The sequence below is a fragment of the Rhamphochromis sp. 'chilingali' genome, assembly GCF_963969265.1.
Source record: "Rhamphochromis sp. 'chilingali' genome assembly, chromosome: 7".
NCBI classification, from domain to species: domain Eukaryota; kingdom Metazoa; phylum Chordata; class Actinopteri; order Cichliformes; family Cichlidae; genus Rhamphochromis; species Rhamphochromis sp. 'chilingali'.
In genome coordinates, this window is record NC_137934.1 from 16,848,987 (window position 1) to 16,871,666 (window position 22,680).

Below are 22,680 nucleotides of genomic sequence, written 5' to 3' on the forward strand. Positions count from 1 at the left end.
CAAAAATCTTTCAGTATTAATGAGGTCTTCACAGATGTACTATGCATGCTAATGTATCTTCACATGCTATCATGGATGCTTGCACTAAAGTGAGCATATATTTAAAAAGAAAAGAAAAAAAAAGAAAAGAAACATTTGGCCTGAAATGTAAACACAAAATATCAAATAGAAGTTCACCAGAGAAGAACAAGTTTAGTTTAAGGAATAGATAGCATTGTGCTTTCTTACTAACTGTATCATAGCTTTCTGCTACAGCTAGCAGCAGATTAGCTTTAGCATAAAAAAAAATTCATCAGACATCGTGGGAACTAGGGACTAGGACACATAACAAATAACACATATTACATTTTCTTGCAAGCACCTCTAAGGCCTGATAGAGGCAGAGCTACTGCTGGTTGTTTCTTTGTTTTCTTTCTGTCTTTATGTTAAGCTAAGCCAACGAGGTGCTGGCTAACCTGGAATATACTCCATTACAGACACACACAGATAGCAAAAGACCTGATGGTCAAGCAGTCATTCCTGTTATACTTATTTGAAATCCACTTATGCGGCTTCATAATGTTTGATCTTGGACTGAGACACAAATCAGTCAGGAAGTGTATCTGGTATAAAAATCTGCCAAATCAAAACATGCAGACCTATTTGCCCTAGCAACCCCTTGTGAATAAGGGAGCAGCCAAAGTCCACTTGAAGTCTGCTGCCTGGGGCACAAGCATAGCTGGTGCATTGTAATGTAAATTCTTGCACAGTTATAAAAAAACAGACAGGCAGGCAGGCATCCGTACATAATCTTGCAACAATTATTTCTTTGGTTGTGAATTCTTCCTAAACCATCAGGAGTTGAACTACCTTAGCTGTATCAGATATTATGACACAATCACATTGGCTAGAAGTCAACAAGCATTTACGCACCCCAGTGCATAAATTTTCATTTTAATTTCACAGCCAGCAGCAAAAACAGGACAAACAATTATGTAGCATGAGCGTATATTTGTACATGTAAATTTAGCAGCCTGAGAGAAAGACTCAAATCAATCTTCTCCATAAATCTTTGTGTTTGTGTGTTTATATGAGCATGTTGCTCTAGTGTACACGGGAATTATTATAGGAACTGTAGGAACCTTTAGAATACCGTATGGCTGACATCAGGCTGGATAACATCCAACGCAGCCTGTCCAGTAACATATAAATACATACACACTTAAAGAGGCACACGCTCAGGTAAACAACCCTCGTCAACCTCTCCAGCTGTCTTTCCAGGACACTTGACTTGCACACCTCATCTGTTTCCACAAACCACAAACGGTTCACAGCGGAAATACTCAGTTAAAGCGGTAAACAAGCGCTTCCTCTCAGGGATAAGTCATAGATGCAGAGGGCCCTGACGCTGGTGTCGTGATGCTTGGAACACGCCTACACTGACACAACTTTGAGGTCCGTCGCCGGGTTTTAATCATGCACGTCTCAGTGGCCAGAGACAAACAGTGAGAGTGCACCATTGTAATTTTGTGGCATCAATACACTTGAATCACTCCCAGACAGTTTTATCCCCTCAAGGAGCAGAAACAGAAGCAAACAGTCATAGGAGATCAAAGTGAAGAGTAATGAAAGACAAGAGTTTGCCTGGCAAATATACAATGTGACAGCCCTCTTAGTCACATCTGCATGTGAAAGGTAATGCTGACAAATGATTTTTGTCTCAATAAAGGATTTACGACTCCTCTCACATCCCATTAATTATGATCAGCCGACACTGTGGCAAAAGTCATTTTACTGTTAGTCAATAAGCGCTCTGTGTCACTGGCATTACTGACATAAATACAGCTGCTGGGAGGGAGGGGGTATAGTAGGATACATAAACAGGATGCATTCAAGATATTTAGTGGTGTTAAGTGAAGGATGTGGATATACATTGAACAGTTTCCAGGCCTTCAGCGCGACATGGGGCCCCCTAACAGTGTAGCTGACGCTGTAGACTTTAAGTAGACTGTAAAAAAAAGAGACTAATGGCAAGAACATCCCTGAACGACCGACACTGGCTACAACGAAGAGCTAGCAAAGCAGCACAAAAGAGGAATCCTATTATTATTTCATCAGTTTCACACATTACATACACATTTTCAGTTCACAACACTCATTAAATACATTTCCCTACATTGAAAAAAGAAAAAAAAAAGTAGACTGTAGCAGGCAGATGCATGGCACTTATAAGAAGTTCAAATCAATTGATGCTTTTCCATTGTTTTGGTTTCAATACAAATTTAAACATGTTTGGCAAGACAAGCACAACCAAACCTACATCCATTTTGGACGTAGTAGTAAGTAGTAGCTGGAACCTAGCCCAGCTGTCATAGATTGCCAGTCTATCACAGGGCTAACATAGACACAGGATGCCATCCACACCTATGACCAACTTAGAAATGCCAGTTAAGCTAACATGTATGTTTCTGACTGTGGGGGAACCTGGAGAACATGCGGACTCCACCCCGTCACATATTCAGAGCCTGGTGTTCATATGTTGACAGGGACTGGAAAAATTAATCTTACGAAACAATCTTTTCAAGCAACTGAACCAAAACCTCCAAGTAAGCACATTTTTTTGCTGTTTGTGCTGTCTGGAGCTCATAAACTCGCTGATGTATCACACAGATACACAAACACCTACACACAAGACTCTTATTACATCCAGAGCTGGAAGTGACCCACAGCGCTCGCCTTGTTCTGTCAGTCACTGTGAGGTCGGCTTTCCCTGCCAAACAGCAGCTTGCACATCACTTTCCCTGCAACCCTCCTGGTATCAGCAGACTGAAGCCAGTGGCCAGCAACTTCCTGACGCTGACGCTGTTGGTGTTCCATATCGCTCTGACTCATTAGAACCGTGCAGATTTCCCATGACATTTGTGTAACAGCTGAGCTGAGTGTCTTCTAAGTCCGGTTTACTGTGCTTTTAGGCAGTAAATGCTTCTGAAATGAAATAATATTGGGTTTACGTGTACACACTCCACACAATGGCTCACGGTGGCAGTTGTATAAATGTTTTGGTTCATGATTTTGCTTGAACAGATTGTTATTCAGGATGTCAACTTCAAGTTCAGTTGGAGGGGGGCACCTAATTACGCACAGAGATTATCTTTCTCATTTTTAATGTCTTTAAACAAAAAAAAAAACATCATTAAGTGACACCTTGCTGTAAAGAAAACAAGAGCGACTGCATGCTTCATACCTACAACTTGATGGCAACACCGCACCCCCTGCTGAGTACACATGAATGTCTGCCAATAATAACACATGAGGGTGCCAAAAAAAACAAAACAAAATAAAAATCACATGCACTTTATGTACCACCCTGTTTTCACTCCAGATTGAACTGGACCACCCTGGTGCTTAAGTCTACTAACACTTCAAGTGTTCCCCATCAAATCATTGCAGGTACTCTGTAATAAGACGGCTTCCATTTCCCTTTGGGGAGCGATGTCTTTTTTATGACATGGAAACTAAACGCGTTACATCGTTGGAAAAGCCGTTTCGCGAATCTGGGTGGAAGAAAGGGGGAAATACCGCCAAATGAGAGTTTGTTTAGTTAGCATGTCAAAATTCCTTCCACTTCCTGAAATGAAAATAGCCACGTCTGTAAAAGTTCATTTGAACCACAACGTTAATAATGAAGCATTAAAAAAAAAGATCTTTGTACACAAATACATAAACTGAAGAGAGTCACAGTGTGACAGAAAGAAAAAAGTAATTAAAACTGTTTTTAAAACAGGGTAAAGGTCTTTGGCAGAGGGAAATACATATGAAGATGGAAAATGTTGTAAATCGATCCATTAAAAAATAAAGTGCAGAAGCATATGGGGAGCTGGATGGAGCACAGGAAAAACTCTGAGTCGGTGTAGGTAGCAGATTTACAGGGTGGCATATAGTGGGACATATAAGTGAGTGAGTGCATCTAAATGCATGCATTTGCCTTTGTAGGCTGCCTTGATTCAACAACATGATTTTCCTGTGTTTTTCCTTACTTTCCCAATTTCAAAATGTCTTTCAAAAATACGAGAATAAAGTACCTTTATTGTACCACTTATACGCTAAAGGGCACAAATGCTTTCCACTGGGACACTACTCTCTGTTCCAGTTATATAATACTAAGGCAAGTTCCTTATCCAGCAGGGTAATTGCTGGGAGTATGTTACATTTTTTTCCTTATGTTATTATTATTAGTAGTAGTAAGCTGCTAATATATTAATATTATACTGTAATATTATAGATAAGGCTTCCCAGCAGTATATAATTACCAGCTATCAAGAGATTTTGTGTCAGCCAAATGTTATTACCACAGTTGCACAAAGAGGTAATAAATGAATGAACTGACTATATCAGTATACATACAGAAGTGATGATATTTTACATGATGTACAGATAACTGCAGATAAGAAAAGTGTGCCTTAAATCTTTCCACGCCCCTGGGATGGCTTTGGCACCAAATGTTTTGAAAGAACCACCCAGAAGAAAGGGGAAACACCTCCACCGAGACAGTCTGTTTAATTAGAACAATAAAATCATTTTACTTCCTGAAATAAAAAAAAAAAAACATGACTTTGTACAATTGATGGTTCGTTTGAGTTACCGCTGATTGTAAGACAACATAAAAAGACTCAATCAACACTAATTCAGCACAAATACAGGACAAAAATAAATAACAGACCCAAGACTCTGCTATAACTTCATAGTGATGCTACTAGAATACAATGTATTTATGATATTCTTTAATTTTCATGCAACAGTCTCCATTAGGTCCGGGTATTTTGTAGCCACAGGGCAATGTCGTTACATTGTCACCGATTGGCAATGTTAAAAATGACAACTAAAATGCCATTTGCCCTCTCCATTATTGATAGATTTTGGGGGTTCAGGCCTGCCTAAAAATGTGAATTGAGCCCTCTGAGCTGATACACTTCTGCAACCATTATTTAAATCAAGTCAGAAAGTTCGGTAACGAAAAAGTAAACACCCATGATGCCATAAAGCCGCAATGTAAGTTATTGCAGCACAAGCTGAAGTTAATCATTTGGCTAGCTGTAGTTTAGCGCTTCTGCAGCAATAGCAGTAACCAGCAGTAATGGAGAAGGGCACTGACGTTGGAACACATGGCTCTGTGGAGGTTACAGTTTGGAAAGTACCTTGTATGTCTTTTTGGAGCTAAAAAGAGGTCATTTATCTGGTTGTGCAACTACTCTATATGGACACATGTACTGGGCCACACCTCTTTTGAATTCAGATGCGCTCAGTCCCATTGCCACAGGTGTATAAAGCAATTCTGACTGCTTTTACGACATTTGTGCAAGAACAGGTCATTGCAAAGATTTACTGAATTTTGTGTGATCAAGTATAAGTCATATCAGTGAAAAGTTACAACTGCAGTGGCGCATAGTGCAGAGTTGCATACCTCCTGTGGCATTAATGTTAGCACAATGTGCACCAAGAAATTCATGGTATTCATAGGTTTCCAAGGATAGGCAGTTCCTGAAAGTGTAATGTGTAGGTGGCCAAGAACTTTTGCTTTCTTGTGTGGCAAAAACTAAAACTAATTAAATTCATCTGACATTAAATATTTAAATATATATTATGTATTTAAAGGAGAACTGATGGTATTTCAGATGAGATACGTGCTCTTTCCTGAGTATGAGAAGACAGGTGTGCCTGAAAGTTTTGGCTCACCTTCTGAAGTACCTTTAGTACAAAATGCTTTAAAAGAACCATCCACAAGAAGTGGAAAACATCTGCAAAGAGTATGTTTGTTTAGATAGCATAATAAAATCCTTCCTGCTTCCTCAAATGAAAAGAAAGGGTGACGTCTGTAAATCACAAGTTAATTGATATGATTGCTAGTTATAATACAACATTAAAAAAGACAGGACACACTGGAGAGATTATGTCTTATGTCTATGATGTATTGACAAAAGCAAGATGTTGTGGGTGCATGTGCCACCCCACTGAAAGAATCCTGGAAACGTCCCTGTTTCAGACCTCCTTTTCCTTTCCTTCACCAATGGCACGAAGAAGGTGGGAAGATTTGGTAGTTCTTACAGATAACACTGTTTTCTGCTGCAGGTACATTCACTGACATATGGTTTTAAGTTACTTCTGTGTTCCCAGCTATATCACAGCAAACAATAGCCTAGAGGTGGTCAAAAAATATTAGCTACTACACCTTAGAGAGCCTCTCTTTGAAACTTCTTGACACCCCGCAAAAGGTTATGCAATATTTTAAAGTAATTTTGTCTTATTTGGTGTGCACAGTCTATAAGGATTACCCTGCTTGCTCGCTCACTCACTCTGTTTTATAATCTGCTGATGATGACGTTATGCTGCAGTTCCTGGGCTTCAGTTCTCGCGAGGTTACGGGAATCCAGACGCTCTCTCTCTCTCTCTCTCTCTCAGTTCCCCCTCCTCCCCAGCCCTCCCTTCCCACGCCCCACTGCGCTGTGGGATAGTGGCACTATAAAGTATATCCTCTCTCGGCGAAAGATAAGAAGCCCGAGACAGGAGGGGGATGAAGATGGCGGACGCCAAGCAGAAGCGGAATGAACAGTTAAAGCGATGGCTTGGCTCGGAAACGGACCAGGAGCCTCCTGTTTTGAAAAAGAAAAAGACGAAGGTGAAGTTCGATGATGGCGCCGTGTTTCTGGCCGCCTGTTCGAGCGGCGATACCGAGGAGGTGCTCCGAATGCTTGACCGGGGCGCTGACATCAACTACGCCAATGTAGACGGTCTCACCGCCCTCCACCAGGTTTGTGTTAGCTTGCCGTGTGGGTTTATGTCAGCAGCCGGTACCATTAGACATAAATATCGACTGGCTGCTAGCAAAAGCTTACCCTGGTACACCTGTCAAATGGAAGCCATTCTCATCCCGTTGTTTACCTACCTAGCATACTCGTCCTTCTCGACGCAGAGAAGGGATGAATCTGTTGGCTTCCTCCTGAGGCTGTTTAACTGGTAAACCGCGCTAACTATGCATACACTTGTCTGAGTATAAGTGGCAAGAAGCAGCAGAGTCAAACACCTAATTTACAGGGCTAATTCTACTTTATGCCTCCATAAACTAGCCTGAGTCTGTAGGTGCAGTCTAATTGCAGTACTGCTGCATTTTTCGATTTGAAACATTGGCTCGGTTTTATGTTGTAAATACAATCAAGCCAGACAAGTGTCTGTGTGGTCAATTTATTATTGTCGGATCCTATTTAGTGTGTTTGGAGCTTAATATAAATGGTGTTCGTGCAGAATGAACCCAGCAATAGATGGCTGCTACCTGGTTAGCAGTAAAAGTCGTTTTGTTGATAAACCCTCCTCCTTGACTGTGGCTACTCTCTGGAGAGGAAGCAGAAGCTACCTTGCTAACTAGCTTTAGATACAACGTCATTCAGATACAGGCTAATGTTACGATTGCGAAACAATGTTTGCTTGTCACTCTGACTTAAAAAATGCAGTCCCTCATTAATAGTGGGCATATTAGTTTAATTGCCAGGAAAGAATGAATGGTAACAGCGCAGTATTAGCCCAGCGGAGTGTCTGCTAACGTACTTTAGCATGCTAAGATAAATGTCGTTAGCTGTGTGGGGCTTTAGCTGAAGTTAATTCATTCATTAACTGACCTGAGAAACGGCGTCAGTGGTAAATTATGGGCCTCATAATTTTATGCTGTTTTGTGTATAGTTAATCGGAAACGCCTGTGTCGTTAGCGCTTTTGCTACACCGGGATGTTAACCGTGCCAAGCTAGTCATTTGCCCGCTAACTGGGGTAGCTACTTTCACTAGCATCTGTACTTCCACAGCCGATAAACTGAAAATGGCACCTCATCTTGATGGGTTTTAGGCTGTGTGAGGTAGTTTTAGTCCAAATGGGGTTTAAAGCCTGATTTAAAAGCTTTATAAACCACCATGGATCCAGTGATGGAAGTAGGTTGCTTGTTGGTGCAGTAAGCTTACTGAAAGTTGTGACCAGGTTAAGTCCAGTGAGGTGTGCAAAAGCTAGACTAGAATTAAAACGTAAATAACAAAGAACCTGGTCGTGTAATTTATGAATTTGTTTCTGTTGCTTCAGAGGTAGCTTTTACCATTAAAGAAGTACATTTATTTTAATATCGTTTTTCAGTTTGTGCTTATTGGATCAAGTGATTACGGGTATACTGTTAGCTTTTACAGTGACACTTTTATAAAGATATCTTGCTTATTTTGTACCAAGAACATTGTAGTTAAGTGTTTTACTTTTTGGTGGAAATAAGCAGGGTGAACGGTTTGGGGGATTTCCCCCTTCTGACTGCATGTTTCTGCCTCTGATAAATAATTTTTCATTCCCACTGGAAAATAAACTTTTATCCCCCCCTTCCAGGATTTTTGCAGTGTCTTGAAACAGTCAACAGTGCAAACATCAGTCCAATCAGAAACTGATCTCACTTTCAGTGCTTGTGAGGCTGCTGGGGTGAGATGATCAGGATCTGTTCCATTCCAGCTTTTCATTAAGCCAAACTGTAACGCTGGATATCTGGATCCAGAGAGTTGCAGAAAACATCAGAAATATTGTGTGCCAACCAGTTGGCTCTGTGTTGACATCAGAGTTCTCTCCAAAGGTGATTTGTGCAGCTTCTTCTTTCTTCTTGTTGAGTTGCGGCTCTGCACCAGGACTGTTCTCTGCAACATCCTGCAGTCGTTTGTCGCCTTTTGCGTGATGGCGCAACTGCTGTGATAGGCTGATGGAGAGGGGCAGAAGTATTTGGTTTAAAAAGATCAACCTTAACCTGACCTTCGTTCACAAGTTAGAACATGCTGTCGAACATATTACAGAGTCAGATAATTTCCACATGTTTATTAACACTCAAACTGGAAAGTCTGCTGCTGATCTCAGAAAATGAAGTCTCCTTCTTCCCTTTACAGAGACTTTATAGATTCAGGTAAAAGAGGGTGATGTGTTTTACATGATGAGCCACAGGGAAGCAGAAAAACTGTCATCAAAGCAGACCATTTCTCTTTGATTTGTAATGTACCATAGTGGAGTTTTTATTTATCCAATTTATTTTTTTTAATTGACAGCATTTTGTGCTGTTTACATTTCGGGTTATTTCATATTAAACATTGAAGCTAACATCCTCTGAAGAGGGAAACTGTGGTTGCCCCTCTATATTTTTTATTATTTTTCTCTCCCTACGTATTGCATCCTGGAGTATTTTAATTTGAAGAAATAAAGGATAATGCTAGTGGAAATGAGTATTTGTTTATCTTGTTTGCACTAGCATGGATAGTGTTTACATGATGTAAGGATTTACAAAAATATTCACATTAAATGTTTTATACTTGCATAGATCTCCTGTGATGTCACTTCATTACTCATGTCCACATGTCTCGTCTTAGTAATTATGAGCACTGCTTTATGCACCACCTTGCTCCCATGGTGTGTTTGTTCTCCAAGACTTAGGCCACTGCACAGATTAAAAGTTTTAAAAGCAGGTTTTAAGGCATGGGTCATCAGCTTTATCTGTATGTGATTCATGCACGTTTTTGGGTTTTTGTTTTTTTTGTTGTTGTGTGTTGTGTGTGTTTTTTTTTTTTTTTTTTTTTTTTTTTTTACATTAATTAATCCTGCTGGTAAATTGACCTTTCTTCAAGATCGTAGTCTGCTTTAATGAAATCTGGAATTAGCATGAACCCCTCAATACAAACTCATTGGGTGGAAATGTTGCCTTTTTTTGGGCTGATGTCCAGAGATTAACTTGAGTGAGGAAAGAATTTGAAGTGCGGCTCTCCAGACATAACCATCTCTGGAGACGAGGTGTGTGTGTGTGTGTGTGTGTGTGTGTGTGTGTGTGTGTTAAAGGCCATGTGATCTCTAGGTTTGGTGTTTTACCAAGGAGCTGAGGAGGGGTGATGGAGGGTTAAACTGCTGTTAAGTTTCTTAAAGATGAGCTGAACAGTCAGTCGCCTCTTGTCTTAATGTCTTTGTGTGGCTTTTCTTGTTACATTTTAGATGGACCAAAAGAAAAAAATCCCTCCAGATAATAGCTATCCTCGTGAATGAGTGACCTCTCTCTTTGTTATGAAATGTGCCATGTTGCTGCATGAGGACTTGATCACTGGTGACCGGTGCAGGTTTATAAATACCACCACAGCCAACACAAGTTCTCCTAACTGGGTTTCAGTAGATGATACTAAGTTTGGGTATGACTCAGTCTGTAGCTTTGCTTTGTAGTTCAGCTCTAGTATAATCTCACATTTAGGCAAGAGGTTGTCTCTGTGAGTCATGAACCTTGTGTTTCTTTAAAAATGACCTGTTGCTGATGAACCTGTAAACACATCAATGTCTTTTTGCAGACTTCTTAAGGTGATGCTTGAGCAGTGATGATGATGATCAATGATGTCACTATGACTGTGTACAAGCAAGAGCATCAAGGTGAAAAGTCACACTGTTGCCAGGCTCAGTCCAAAGGACTTTGAAGTTCAGTTGCAACACAAACATAAGGACCAACGTCACATATTTTCTTCTCACAAACCTCAAATATGCACATTTTGCAAGATTTAAAAATATTTACGCAACTCTTATTGCGATTACCATGCCGGACAAAGCGATATACCACCTCATGCAGATGTAAACAAATGGAGACTTTGTTGCAACAGCTTGCTGGGGTGTTGGCAATGCTTTGCACTGCAAAACAAAACAAAAATAAGAAGCTTGACTGAATCTGAGAAAATGGTTGGTGAGACAAGACCAGCATGGGTTGTTGTTCTTCAGTGAGAACTCGGTAGTATTTCTAACTACTAGTGTTCTAGATAATATTAGCCTTAAGGGCTAGAGTGTCAGTGATACTTGCTGTGGGACTTGAAGTGTATAGGCATTAACTTCATTTGAGGTTCATTCATTCATTCACTCTTCCTGAAGACACAATTGTAAATGTAAATATCAGACATGTTTGATATTATTTGGGTAAATCTTCTGAGTCTTTGAGCCATTCCAGAGATTTAAGACTGGTTCTTCAATTTATCACATTGTCAATATTTTTGTCCTGTTTCACCTCAAGGACCTTGGTGGGTACTGATATTTGGCACTCCTCTAGTCTATTAGAGAAACATTAGTGTTTCGATAGCTGATTTGAATTTGTAACGTGATTTACTGAGACAGATTGGTTCACCCAAAACACAGACTGCACGGATGCAGGTTGAGGGTAGAGAGGGGATGTTCCAGTGAACTAGGAATCCCTTAGACAAGCTGAGATTCCAGATCACATTGGCTAAATTCGTCCCAGAGCTGTCGCATTCCAAGTCCTGTCGTTCTAGCCCGTGCATTCCTCACATGACGGCCGCTGGAAACCATAGCAAAGAGGGAGCAGAGAAGACATTCCTCAGCTGTCACCTAAACCCCTCCCCTTCAGTCATTCCCTCTCTGGCTTGACTTTCCCTATACAATGCCAAAGCCCAGCTGACTGGTGCTCACTGAGCTCCACTGAAGCAATTAGAGTGGAGGGGCTTGTTGCTTCACACAACAAAATCTACCCGCTGACCTACACCTGAACTTTTTCTTTAGCGCTCAGGATCTCTGACACCCCCCCCCCCCCCAGACCAAGGTGACAGGATTCAGCTTAGCTTAACATGTCAGAGCTGGACATTACAATGCCCATGCTCTGTTGACATTACACACCCTCATTATTGCCCTAAAGTCTATGAACATTATCTTGCCTCGTCTCCATGACGACTCGAGGGTTGCTAGTCACTTGTGTTGGTGGATTTGCATGAACAGAGTGGGAGTTGCATAACAGACTGAACAGAGAGAGACTCTCTGGCGGTGCTTAGCAATTTGAAATACTCAGGCTCATGGATCTGTAATGGAACAGTTTCAGACTATGTAGTGGAAGATGATGATAATGTGAGGTGGCTGCGTTTCTTTTCATCCAGAGCAGCATCAGTCATTTTAACACATTACATAATTGCTGTGGATCTCACTGCAGTCCCAAACATGAGATTCTCAGCTGTGCCTGATGCTTGCAGTTGGCCACTGAGAGGAGGGCAAAAATGCCTTTGACACATTGCTGTCCTCCTGATAAGCACAGCATGTTATTCTGCTATAGAACCTAGGCCTTCTGTCTTTTTGGAAGAAGAAGGGACACCCCGTCATCTCATTTGGAGAGGTCTAGGATGGCTGCAATCTAAATACAGTGGGGCAAAAAAGTATTTAGTCAGCCACCGATTGTGCAAGTTCCCCCACCTAAAATGATGACAGAGGTCAGTAATTTGCACCAGAGGTACACTTCAACTGTGAGAGACAGAATGTTAAAAAAAAATCCATGAAGCCACATGGTAGGATTTGTAAAGAATTTATTCGTAAATCAGGGTGGAAAATAAGTATTTGGTCAATAATAAAAATACAACTCAATACTTTGTAACATAACCTTTGTTGGCAATAACAGAGGTCAAACGTTTACTATAGGTCTCTACCAGGATTGCACACACAGTAGCTGGTATTTTGGCCCATTCCTCCATGCAGATCTTCTCGAGAGCAGTGATGTTTTGGGGCTGTCGCCGAGCAACACGGACTTTCAACTCCCGCCACAGATTTTCTATGGGGTTGAGGTCTGGAGACTGGCTAGGCCACTCCAGGACTTTCAAATGCTTCTTACGGAGCCAATCCTTTGTTGCCCGGGCGGTGTGTTTTGGATCATTGTCATGTTGGAAGACCCAGCCTCGTTTCATCTTCAAAGTTCTCACTGATGGAAGGAGGTTTTGGCTCAAAATCTCACGATACATGGCCCCATTCATTCTGTCCTTAACACGGATCAGTCGTCCTGTCCCCTTGGCAGAAAAACAGCCCCATAGCATGATGTTTCCACCCCCATGCTTCACAGTAGGTATGGTGTTCTTGGGATGCAACTCAGTATTCTTCTTCCTCCAAACACGACGAGTTGAGTTTATACCAAAAAGTTCTACTTTGGTTTCATCTGACCACATGACATTCTCCCAATCCTCTGCTGTATCATCCATGTGCTCTCTGGCAAACTTCAGACGGGCCTGGACATGCACTGGCTTCAGCAGCGGAACACGTCTGGCACTGCGGGATTTGATTCCCTGCCGTTGTAGTGTGTTACTGATGGTGACCTTTGTTACTTTGGTCCCAGCTCTCTGCAGGTCATTCACCAGGTCCCCCCGTGTGGTTCTGGGATCTTTGCTCACCGTTCTCATGATCATTTTGACCCCACGGGATGAGATCTTGCGTGGAGCCCCAGATCGAGGGAGATTATCAGTGGTCTTGTATGTCTTCCATTTTCTGATGATTGCTCCCACAGTTGATTTTTTTTCACATCAAGCTGCTTGCCTATTGTAGATTCACTCTTCCCAGTCTGGTGCAGGTCTACAATACTTTTCCTGGTGTCCTTCGAAAGCTCTTTGGTCTTGGCCATGGCGGAGTTTGGAGTCTGACTGTTTGAGGCTGTGGACAGGTGTCTTTTATACAGATGATGAGTTCAAACAGGTGCCATTCATACAGGTAACGAGTGGGGGACAGAAAAGCTTCTTACAGAAGACGTTACAGGTCTGAGAGCCAGAGATTTTCCTTGTTTGAGGTGACCAAATACTTATTTCCCACCCTGATTTACGAATAAATTCTTTACAAATCCTACCATGTGAATTCATGGATTTTTTTTTTTTTTTTTTTTCACATTCTGTCTCTCACAGTTGAAGTGTACCTCTGGTGCAAATTACTGACCTCTGTCATCATTTTAGGTGGGGGAACTTGCACAATCGGTGGCTGACTAAATACTTTTTTGCCCCACTGTATCTGGTCCCACATTTGACTTGTTTTTCTGTAGACTGTTTTCGATTCAAATTTATTTTAAAATGTGCTGATTTGGCTCTGATGCCGTCCCCATTCTGTGGTCTCATGTCCTACCTGCATAACTTTGCACATCACAACTGAAAGCTTATCTGCATCAAGCACAGAGCAACACATTCAGTCTCAAGCACCTATCGTGAGCTAGTGGAGCTATGCTGCTATTGATAAAGGTGCAATAAACATCATCTCTTGTTGAACTTCCATATCTAAGACAGTAGCTTCATTTCTGACAAGCATGCATAGTTTACCTGTTACACAAAAATGCCCAAATAATGCACTTTTTAAAGTGAAATCTATATTGATTATTAGTCTACTTAATTCCCGATTGTGTATCAGGCCTGTAGAAACCTTAAATGTCGATTTCTGCATTAAAGATCTTCCCTTTTCTGGTAGTCCACACGATAAAGGTCCAGGCTAGTGACTTACTAAGAGGCTCCTAATCCTCAAATACGCCCAGCTAGATGATCTGCCTGCATAATAACCTCTAGATCTGATGGCTGTTAGATAAAGACTATCTAGGATTACATATTTTGGTGATAAGCTGGAATGCACAGTGCTGTGAGTACTTCAACATATTGTGAGGTTTTGGAGGGGCTTTATAGCATGTTGTCTAAAAGCGTTAGAAAAATAAGCACAGATGACAAAGCAAAACCTTTGCATGTAATTTTAAGTAGAAGTGTGTTAAGATTTGGTACAGTATGTGAAGCGATTTTAAATGCATTGACATATACCTGACCATCAAAAGCAACACAATTGGGGTCCCTTTGAGTGCTAGGGATATCGTTTGCTGTTAGGTAGCTTTAGTGTATTATTATTATTATTATTATTATTATTATTATTATTATTATTATTATTATTATTATTTTTTTTTTTTTTTTTCTTGACTGGTTAAAAACTTAGCCTTCAGTGTGATTTGAATATTAAAGACAACAATCAAAATTACTTTAAAGTCCAACTGTTTGATATTTAATTCATTAATTTGTTGTGTACGACAGATGGCCTTGGGATATACAGGAAGCAGGATCTTGTGAGTGCAAACTTTGCGTGTAACACGTAACAATACATGGCACAAAGGGACTTTGATGTGTATAGGGGATGCTTGTTTGCTTAAACTCATTCACAAAACTAGTTCTAGCTAAAGAGTTACTGGGGGAATGAGAATATCATAAATAAACCCCATTCTAGAATGTTAGCTTAATTTAAACGTGTGTGTGTGTGCGTGCGTGCGTGCATGCGTGCGTGCGCGCGCGCGCCACAGTATTTAGGCTGAAACAGGTTCTTCCTACCCAGCAGTTGCAGCCCATTTTACAAGTCTGCTTTCAGGTCACTTTTCTTGTAAAAGGTTGCACAGGGCTTTGACGTTCTTTGTTATGGTTTCAGGGCAGACTTACAGGAGCTGCATAATCACTCATGCATTTCTAACATAATGCTGAATACATTAATTTAATAATTCATGGACATGAATGTAGACAGTCTAGTGTTTTTTTTTTTTTTTTTTTTATTGTTCTTTGTTCAGCCCAAACAGTCTTCAGACTGTCGTTTTTGAATGTTTGACTGTGTCTTGTTGTTCCTAATCTTCATTCCTAATTGCTGCTCACTATAAGAGTTATATTTGTGTATAATTTCTAATTATACATCGCTGTTTAATATTTCAGAACATGGTCTAAAATCAAACAAGTAAACTGTACAGACCACATGAAAGACTGTATATTCTTATTTAGCCTCTGATTGCCATTTTTCGTAAATTTGATAAATGATTGTCTTCTCTGACAGCATTGCAGTCTTAGAAAGCCGACGAAATATAATTTCCTCATGAAGTTATTAACTACGTGAAGCAAAACGGGGACCGTGAGAGTAAACTGTAGCCACCCTTTGAGTCAAAGAGCTGACAAGAATTAGTGTGGTGCCTGACTACAATGAAAGGTGTTGAACTTGACACAGCAGGAACCAGCGCTTCATAACACTGTATGTTCGCGCGTGAGATAAATCTAAATTTAACCTTTGACATAGAACTGCAAGTATAAAGCTGAATTCCAGTCTGGAATGAATCACTGCAGCACCATTGTAACGAGAGCCTACTTGATTACTGAGTGTATATTGGAGTCCCGCAACATATTTTACTTGCGTATAATTGGCAGGTCTCTCCTTGTCAAGCTGGCCCTCCTTGCTGTTTCATTCAGCTTTTTTACCAACCCCATAATCATCAGCAGGAAGTCCCTGTGGTGTTTGCGCGCCAACACTTTGCAACACACCAGGTCATCTGCTGATTGTGACATGTCTATGATACTTTCATGTACACTGTATTGAGATAACATGTCTGGCTTAAAACTAAATGCCATGAATTGACATGAAAAGCATTTGTAGTTAGTAAATATATCAGGTCAGTGTATATGTTTAATTGTAATTGGTCATGTAGGGTTGCTCGAGTATGGCAAAAACTTTTGTCAATCTTTATACATTTGTTAAACTTGTCTTTTTGCAGGGGATAAATAAGGGGGTAATGGAGGGAGGCAGGGGGGTTGTCAAGTAGGGAGTTGGGCCTAGACTAGCTGGTGCTTTTTACCATAAAGCTCACTTGCAAAGACAACCGGCGACTCTAGGAGATGAAAAGCAGCTGCCAGCAACTGTTAATGATCCTTCCACAGGTTCATGTATGGAAAGCTTTTATGACTTTTATTTCCACATGGATTTTCTTGACCACGGATGGATTGATCTTCTTGACGATCTTTCCATTTGGACTTTCAGTACAGTGGCGAAGCATCTCGTTGTAAAGAGAAGAGGTGTGCTTTCTTTAAAACACAAGACAAAATGAGAGCTTTGTAGCAAAAATGAAGGCTAAAAAGTAAGTTTTATCCTGGTTATCTTGTTTTCATGATCGTTAAAGACCAACATTGTAACCTAAATGAAAATCTAATAAGGCATTACCTCACTGAGTTTGCATGAAACTGTTTGCCCTTTATAAGAACTGTAGGGCAGATGATTTATTTATTTATTTATTTGTATGCGTGTGCGGCTCTGACACTGCTGGGATGAGATGCCAGAGACCTCCCCGCCATAGGACCTGAAACAGAGAGACTTTGCTGAAGTAGTTTCGTTGAGCATCGCTGCAGGTTGCAACTGGTTCACCTGGGGTCGTAACTCAGCTGGATCGAATTCCTCAGCAGAGTAAACCTGCTGCCATGTTTGAGGATTGCTGCTTCGACCTTGCCCAAAAGTGCATTTCGTGTCAAACAAAATGTCTTATGTCACACATAAGTTTTTAGCCAGTTGTAATTATTGCATTGCTGAAAGCTGGCAGCACTGCTTTATAACAATGTAGGAAAATGAGACACTGATCTCAAACCAGAGGCTGCTATTTTTACCCATTTGCTTTTTCTAAGTGTTTTGATGAGGTCAGTGTTGCACTTTCTTTGATGGTTATTTAGCACCCTTAAAATTAGACCACATCTCCTTCACTGTATCATGAAAACATTTGAGAGGTTGATGATAAATAAAATGCAAGCTCGACTGCAGAACTGGTAAAGGATTTCGTCAGGTGCTTTAACAGATTAATGACCGCCACTTGCTTTTCTGTCTGCCCCCACTTTTTCAAACTGTGTATAGTATTTAGCTGCTGTGAAATGTTTTTGAGATGACTTCAGCTTGTGGTGTTTTTTTTTTTTTTTTGTTTTTTTTTTTTTTTTTGTTCCCACCCTGTGGCATATAGTGCTCGTTTTCTACTTAAGCCAGGTGGTCTTGGAGTGATCCCGCTGTTGTTTGCTTGGCGGCAGGCACACGTCTCATGCTGAGTGTTTTTTATGAGCTGTTGTTGAAGTGAAAACACCTGGACTCAGACACTATGAATTCCTCATTGTCTTACAGAACAGCGAGTACAATTAAGGCAGAGGCTGCATGTCCATTTGTTGTCTGTAAGGGTGAGGTTACATTCTTTCCATTTAGTCTCAAAATGGCTGCATCTTCAGCTAACAAAGGGAAAGCGGCCATTGGCCCATTAGACATCACCTGACTTTGACATGTCACCCTTGTTCTTTTATTTGGCACAATTATTACTCATTGTTGTTTTCAGGTATTACATAAAAACCTATTTCATGCCCACTAAATAGTCAAAGTTGCTGCCTTCACTTGTCTGCACCAGAAATGCTACTAGTTGTAATTGATTCATATTTTATTGATGTATGACAGCAGCTGTTTAGCATCGAGAAAGCAGCAACCTCCCTGTTTTCTGATTGGAAGGTGTAAACAAACATGTTGGGAAGTAAGACAGGTTATAGTCGAACTAATAGGCGTGCTTTTGCCTTAGTTGTAAAGAGTTGCGTGTCTGCTGTGTCAGCTGGCATATAACCACTCCATTGGAGAAATGACTACATCCTGCACCCACGCTCATCATGTAACTTCAGTGCTATATGTGCGTTAGTTCACCTGCATTAAATATACAATATGATTATTGATGAATGTGTTTTAATGGATTCAAAAATTGACAACACACACAAAGTTGAACTGACAGTCTTAAATGTAACTCCATTAAGACTCCAACTCCATTGGGCTAAATTTTGGATGCTTTTTAATAAGACGGCTATTCTCAAACTTAAGAATCTGCGGACGGGCTCAAGAGCTCCTTTAATCATAACACTGATCACAAAACTTTTTTTTTTTCTCTTTTGCGTTTTCACTCATCTTAAACTCTGGAACTCACTGGACCTTAGAAATAGGTTATCAGAAATTAAACTTGGAGAATATATCGATTAAGTGTAACTGTACTCCTTTTTACTTGGGTGGCATTGATTTTTCTTGTTAATGCTGATCCATGTGGCCATGAGATTGACTGAACCTGCTGTTTGCTGTGTTCTTGTGAATCAGCCCATGCAGGCCATATTTTCCCTGCAGCTAAATGTCAGTGACAGTAAATGGGCCTGGACCTTGAGAGTCTAAGTGCTTTGGCTAGTAATTTAAGTGATTCAAGATACGAGTATAGCCCCTGTGTATGCTCAGAGCTCATGCTTTGTTTTGGCATATTTCTTTCGTGTTCTTGTTTTGTCCCCCTGAAAACAAGAATTAATAGTGTGCCTGGTAAAGAAAAATGAATTGACTTTTACTGATGCAAAATACTAAATGTTGGTAAACGTGTAGCAGGATGAAATGTAATCTCTCCCTTTTGTTTTAAACTCCTTTTATTAAAGTATTTGTTTAAAATCAATTTCAGTTGATGGTGATGCAAGTGAGGGTGATACGTTGAAGTCACAAAAGTCATGCTAGCTTAACAAAAAGCCTGATTATAAAATAAGATTAGGTAAAACTTAATTAGTGCCTTCGAACTCAATTTTATTTCCTTGTTTTATGGAGCATAAATGTGAGGTCACTAAGTCCAATCAAGCTGCGATGTTAATAGACTGTAAAATTAATAATTAATGACCCAAAACCACTCAAGCTGCTGTATAGGGAACCAACAATTTATTACATTTTGGCACTACGAGCCAATAATTTCATGATCCTCTGTATAAAGATCCTGGGTCTTTTTAAGAGATCATATTCATTTGAAAAAATGTATTGCCTTTTATTTTGATGGTAAAGACCTAAGCAGTTATTTTAAATGCTCACATGTTGCGTGATGAATGTTTTCTGTTTTTAGTGAACGTGTGTAGTGTTGTCACACGTTTATCAGCTGCATGGGATGCATGTTTTTAAGAAAACTTCTCACTAACTATTAATCATTAATATGGCGACATTTAAATTAAAATTAGCATTCCTGTCCTGTTGATCTTTTTGTGTTTGAAAGAGAGTAAAAATGGATGCATCCGTTCTCTTAGAGGTGGTGATGGTCAGAGGGATCTGGGTGTTGGAGATTTCAGGCCAGAGAGGAACAGGAAGTGGCTGTTTATTTTTCTCATTTCCTCTTTGAGGCTCCGCTAGTGAGCTTGCTCCTTCCACTCCCTGTGCTTTTATCACTGACACCAGCCCATAACAGACATATGTGCGAACATGTACACTGCTACATGCACCATCGTGGTTCACAATTTCCCTTACAACAGGTTCTCAAATGGTTTCCTAGATGACTGAGGGCTTTGTTGGATCTGTGTATTAGTTTGTAATTTGGGACTCACTTGAGCAGAGATTATATAAGGAGAATGCACCGAAAGAATCTTCAGTAGAAATCAATGTCTTAGTAGAGCCAACAGGGAAACACATTAGCCCCTGTTGCACTGTGCATGTGCATAGTAGAGCTGGGCGATATGAGATTTTTTCATATCACGATATGTTTTTTTTCATTTCAGGCGATAACGATATCTATCACGATATAAGCCAAATAACTATATTTGTAAGATTTAAATGTGCCGTTGCTCACAAGTAAAATGTGAAATAATCAGCAGCTTGTTTTTATTTAAATATTTATTTCCCATAATAAGTTCAACAGGGTAGATGTACTTAAGGAACATGAGACTTTTTCAGATAAATAAAGGCAAATATTGCAAACTACACAAAAGGCAGCCGCTAAAGCGTTTAAGTTTCAAAATAGAACAAACAAAACAGACTAAATTGTCAATTCCACTTAGAAACAAAATATTAATTCTAAAAATAAATCTTAGTTTGTTTTACAGAAGAACAGACAAAACTGACTAACTTTTGTCAATATCAAATAAACTGAGAACTAAAAGGAAATTCTCAATCTCTCCTTGTTGTATAGCTGAGCCTTTCAAACACTTTTAACAGTTACTTTAGTCTGACAAAAGCCGAATGACGAATTAGCGCTTCCAGTCAGAGACTGAGGCTACGTCCACACGTACACGGGTATTTTTGAAAACGGAGATTTTCCGTTTTAGTTTTAAAAAATAATCCCGTCCACACATAAAGGCAGAAATGAAGGAAAACGCTGCTATGAACATGCCAAAGCAGCAGGTGGAGCTAGATTCCTAACCGTGCAGAAATGTTGGCCAATCAGAAGTCTAGAAGCCTCGGTGGGAAAAAGTAAACAAAGCTGGGGCACAGAAGCAGAACCGAGTCGTATGTGTGGAGGGACACACAGGGACACGCTCGGTTGATTTTTCTAGTCGGCACACTCATTTCCTCCATTACGCGCTGGCTCCATTACCCGCTGGCTGCTTCCCAAACAAACACACGTGCGGCGTGGCACTTGTGCTGTACGTAACAAGTCACGCGACGTGACGCTGCGGCTGTGATTGGTTCGGCTCTGCGCTACTTAATTTGGATTGGCTGACCTTTTTTTTTTTTTTTTTTTTTTTGAGGACAAGAGCGGCGAAGTCTATCGCGATAGCTTAATTTCTCTATCGAGTAAAAGTTATATCGCGATACATATCGTTATCGTTCTATCGCCCAGCTCTAGTGCATAGTAGAGGTTTCCTGGAGTTTCAGCTTTGCAGTGGTGGATGTTTCTCTCTATTCATTGTCATAAAAAGATATTTGGATTTTTTTTTTAATTTTATTTCCTGGCTTGTATCCATAATGTGACTAGCATGACTTTTGCTCAGTGCTCCTGTGGGACAAGCAGAAATGCTGTTTGTGATCCCTGTAAGACCTTTTTTGTAAGGGTGCTTGCCAAAACCTTTCAAGCAGTTTTTAAATCAGATTTCATTGGAGAGACTATACGTGTACTTATTATGCGAGTTATCATTGAATTACTGATTCATTTTAAAATGGCCTTCAAAATAACTGCCTGGATCTCTTTTCAAGGTGGTTACTGGGGTGCAAGAGTTGCTTCTAGAAGGGCTTTGCCCCTTTATGAAATTTTTCTTGTGTACCTCAGTTCACCTTTTTTGTATCTTCAATAATCAAAAATGAAACTACCCACATAATATTTAGCTCATTTTGAGCCACTCCACTATAAATTTAGCCTTGCTATGTGGGATTGTGTAGTAGCTATTTTCTTTTTATTGCTACTCTGGTGATCCATATTTATACAAGTAGATTAGATGCATACCAGGCAGATGTACCCTTTCCATTTAACCTCTTAGGTTTGGAGCTTGGTGGTGTGAAGGATGACAAAGGACTGTTACATGGAAGGATGGTAATGTGGTTCAGTGCCTCTTCAGTCAACTGAGCAGTCTGTAGAGAAGCATCTACATAAAGGCTCTATTATATGGAAATATCAACAGAGGTCGCATCTCTCCATGGCTATCTGACCTCTACCTCTCCTCTCCCGTTGCCCGCTCTCGCCTTTAGACCCCTGACATGGAAACAAACTTGGCTCTCAAGTGAGGCTATTGTTGAAGCTTCTGAGCAAAAGCCCAGGCGATGCATACAGTTAGAATCTTGCAGGCATTTTTCCCCCTCTTCCACAATCCTGGTCTCTTTCCATGGGAATCCTGGGGCCATATATGGTTGTCCTCAGTAGCAGCAGCAGTTAGAGCACTGAAGGTGTGTGTGTGTGTGTGTGTGTGTGTGTGTGCATGTGTAGTTACAGCTCCCGACAGAGCTCATGTAGTGTAGGGACCCAGCTGGTCGCCCTGCGGTGCTTCATCCCTCCCCTTTGAACTCTCTGGCCTCCTGAACCCTGCCAATAGCACAGGAGCTGAAAGCTCTTTGTCTCAGACGTAAATACACACTGACATAAACACACACTTTCACATGTATACCGCTGTATTAAATAAAATGTCCTACTCCAATTTTCCCTAAAAATGCATATAATCTTTCTTTGCTCTCCGGTATATTTAATTTTTAATATTCATCCCAACTCTTTGTCTGGGTTGATGCATGTTACTCTCTCACTCTCTCTTTCTCTCACACATGCAAATGCAGACACATGGGGCTCTCATACTTACATGCAGGCGGTAAGAAGGAATTCCTTTTGTGGAAGTGGATGTGTGCCT

At 40.5% G+C, this 22,680-nt stretch overlaps 1 protein-coding gene across 10 annotated transcripts in view; it reads left to right on the plus strand.

Moving 5' to 3' along the window:
- Positions 1-6,462: 6,462 nt before the first annotated feature.
- The window catches only part of ppp1r12a (protein phosphatase 1, regulatory subunit 12A), a 62,062-nt gene continuing 45,844 nt past the window's right edge, over positions 6,463-22,680 (plus strand). For all 10 annotated transcript variants that reach the window (XM_080887708.1, XM_080887710.1, XM_080887702.1 and 7 more), the window contains exon 1: positions 6,463-6,784. In XM_080887708.1, the coding sequence (XP_080743834.1) occupies positions 6,548-6,784 (237 nt within the window). In that variant the 5' untranslated portion in view covers positions 6,463-6,547. The remainder of the gene's footprint in view (positions 6,785-22,680) is intronic.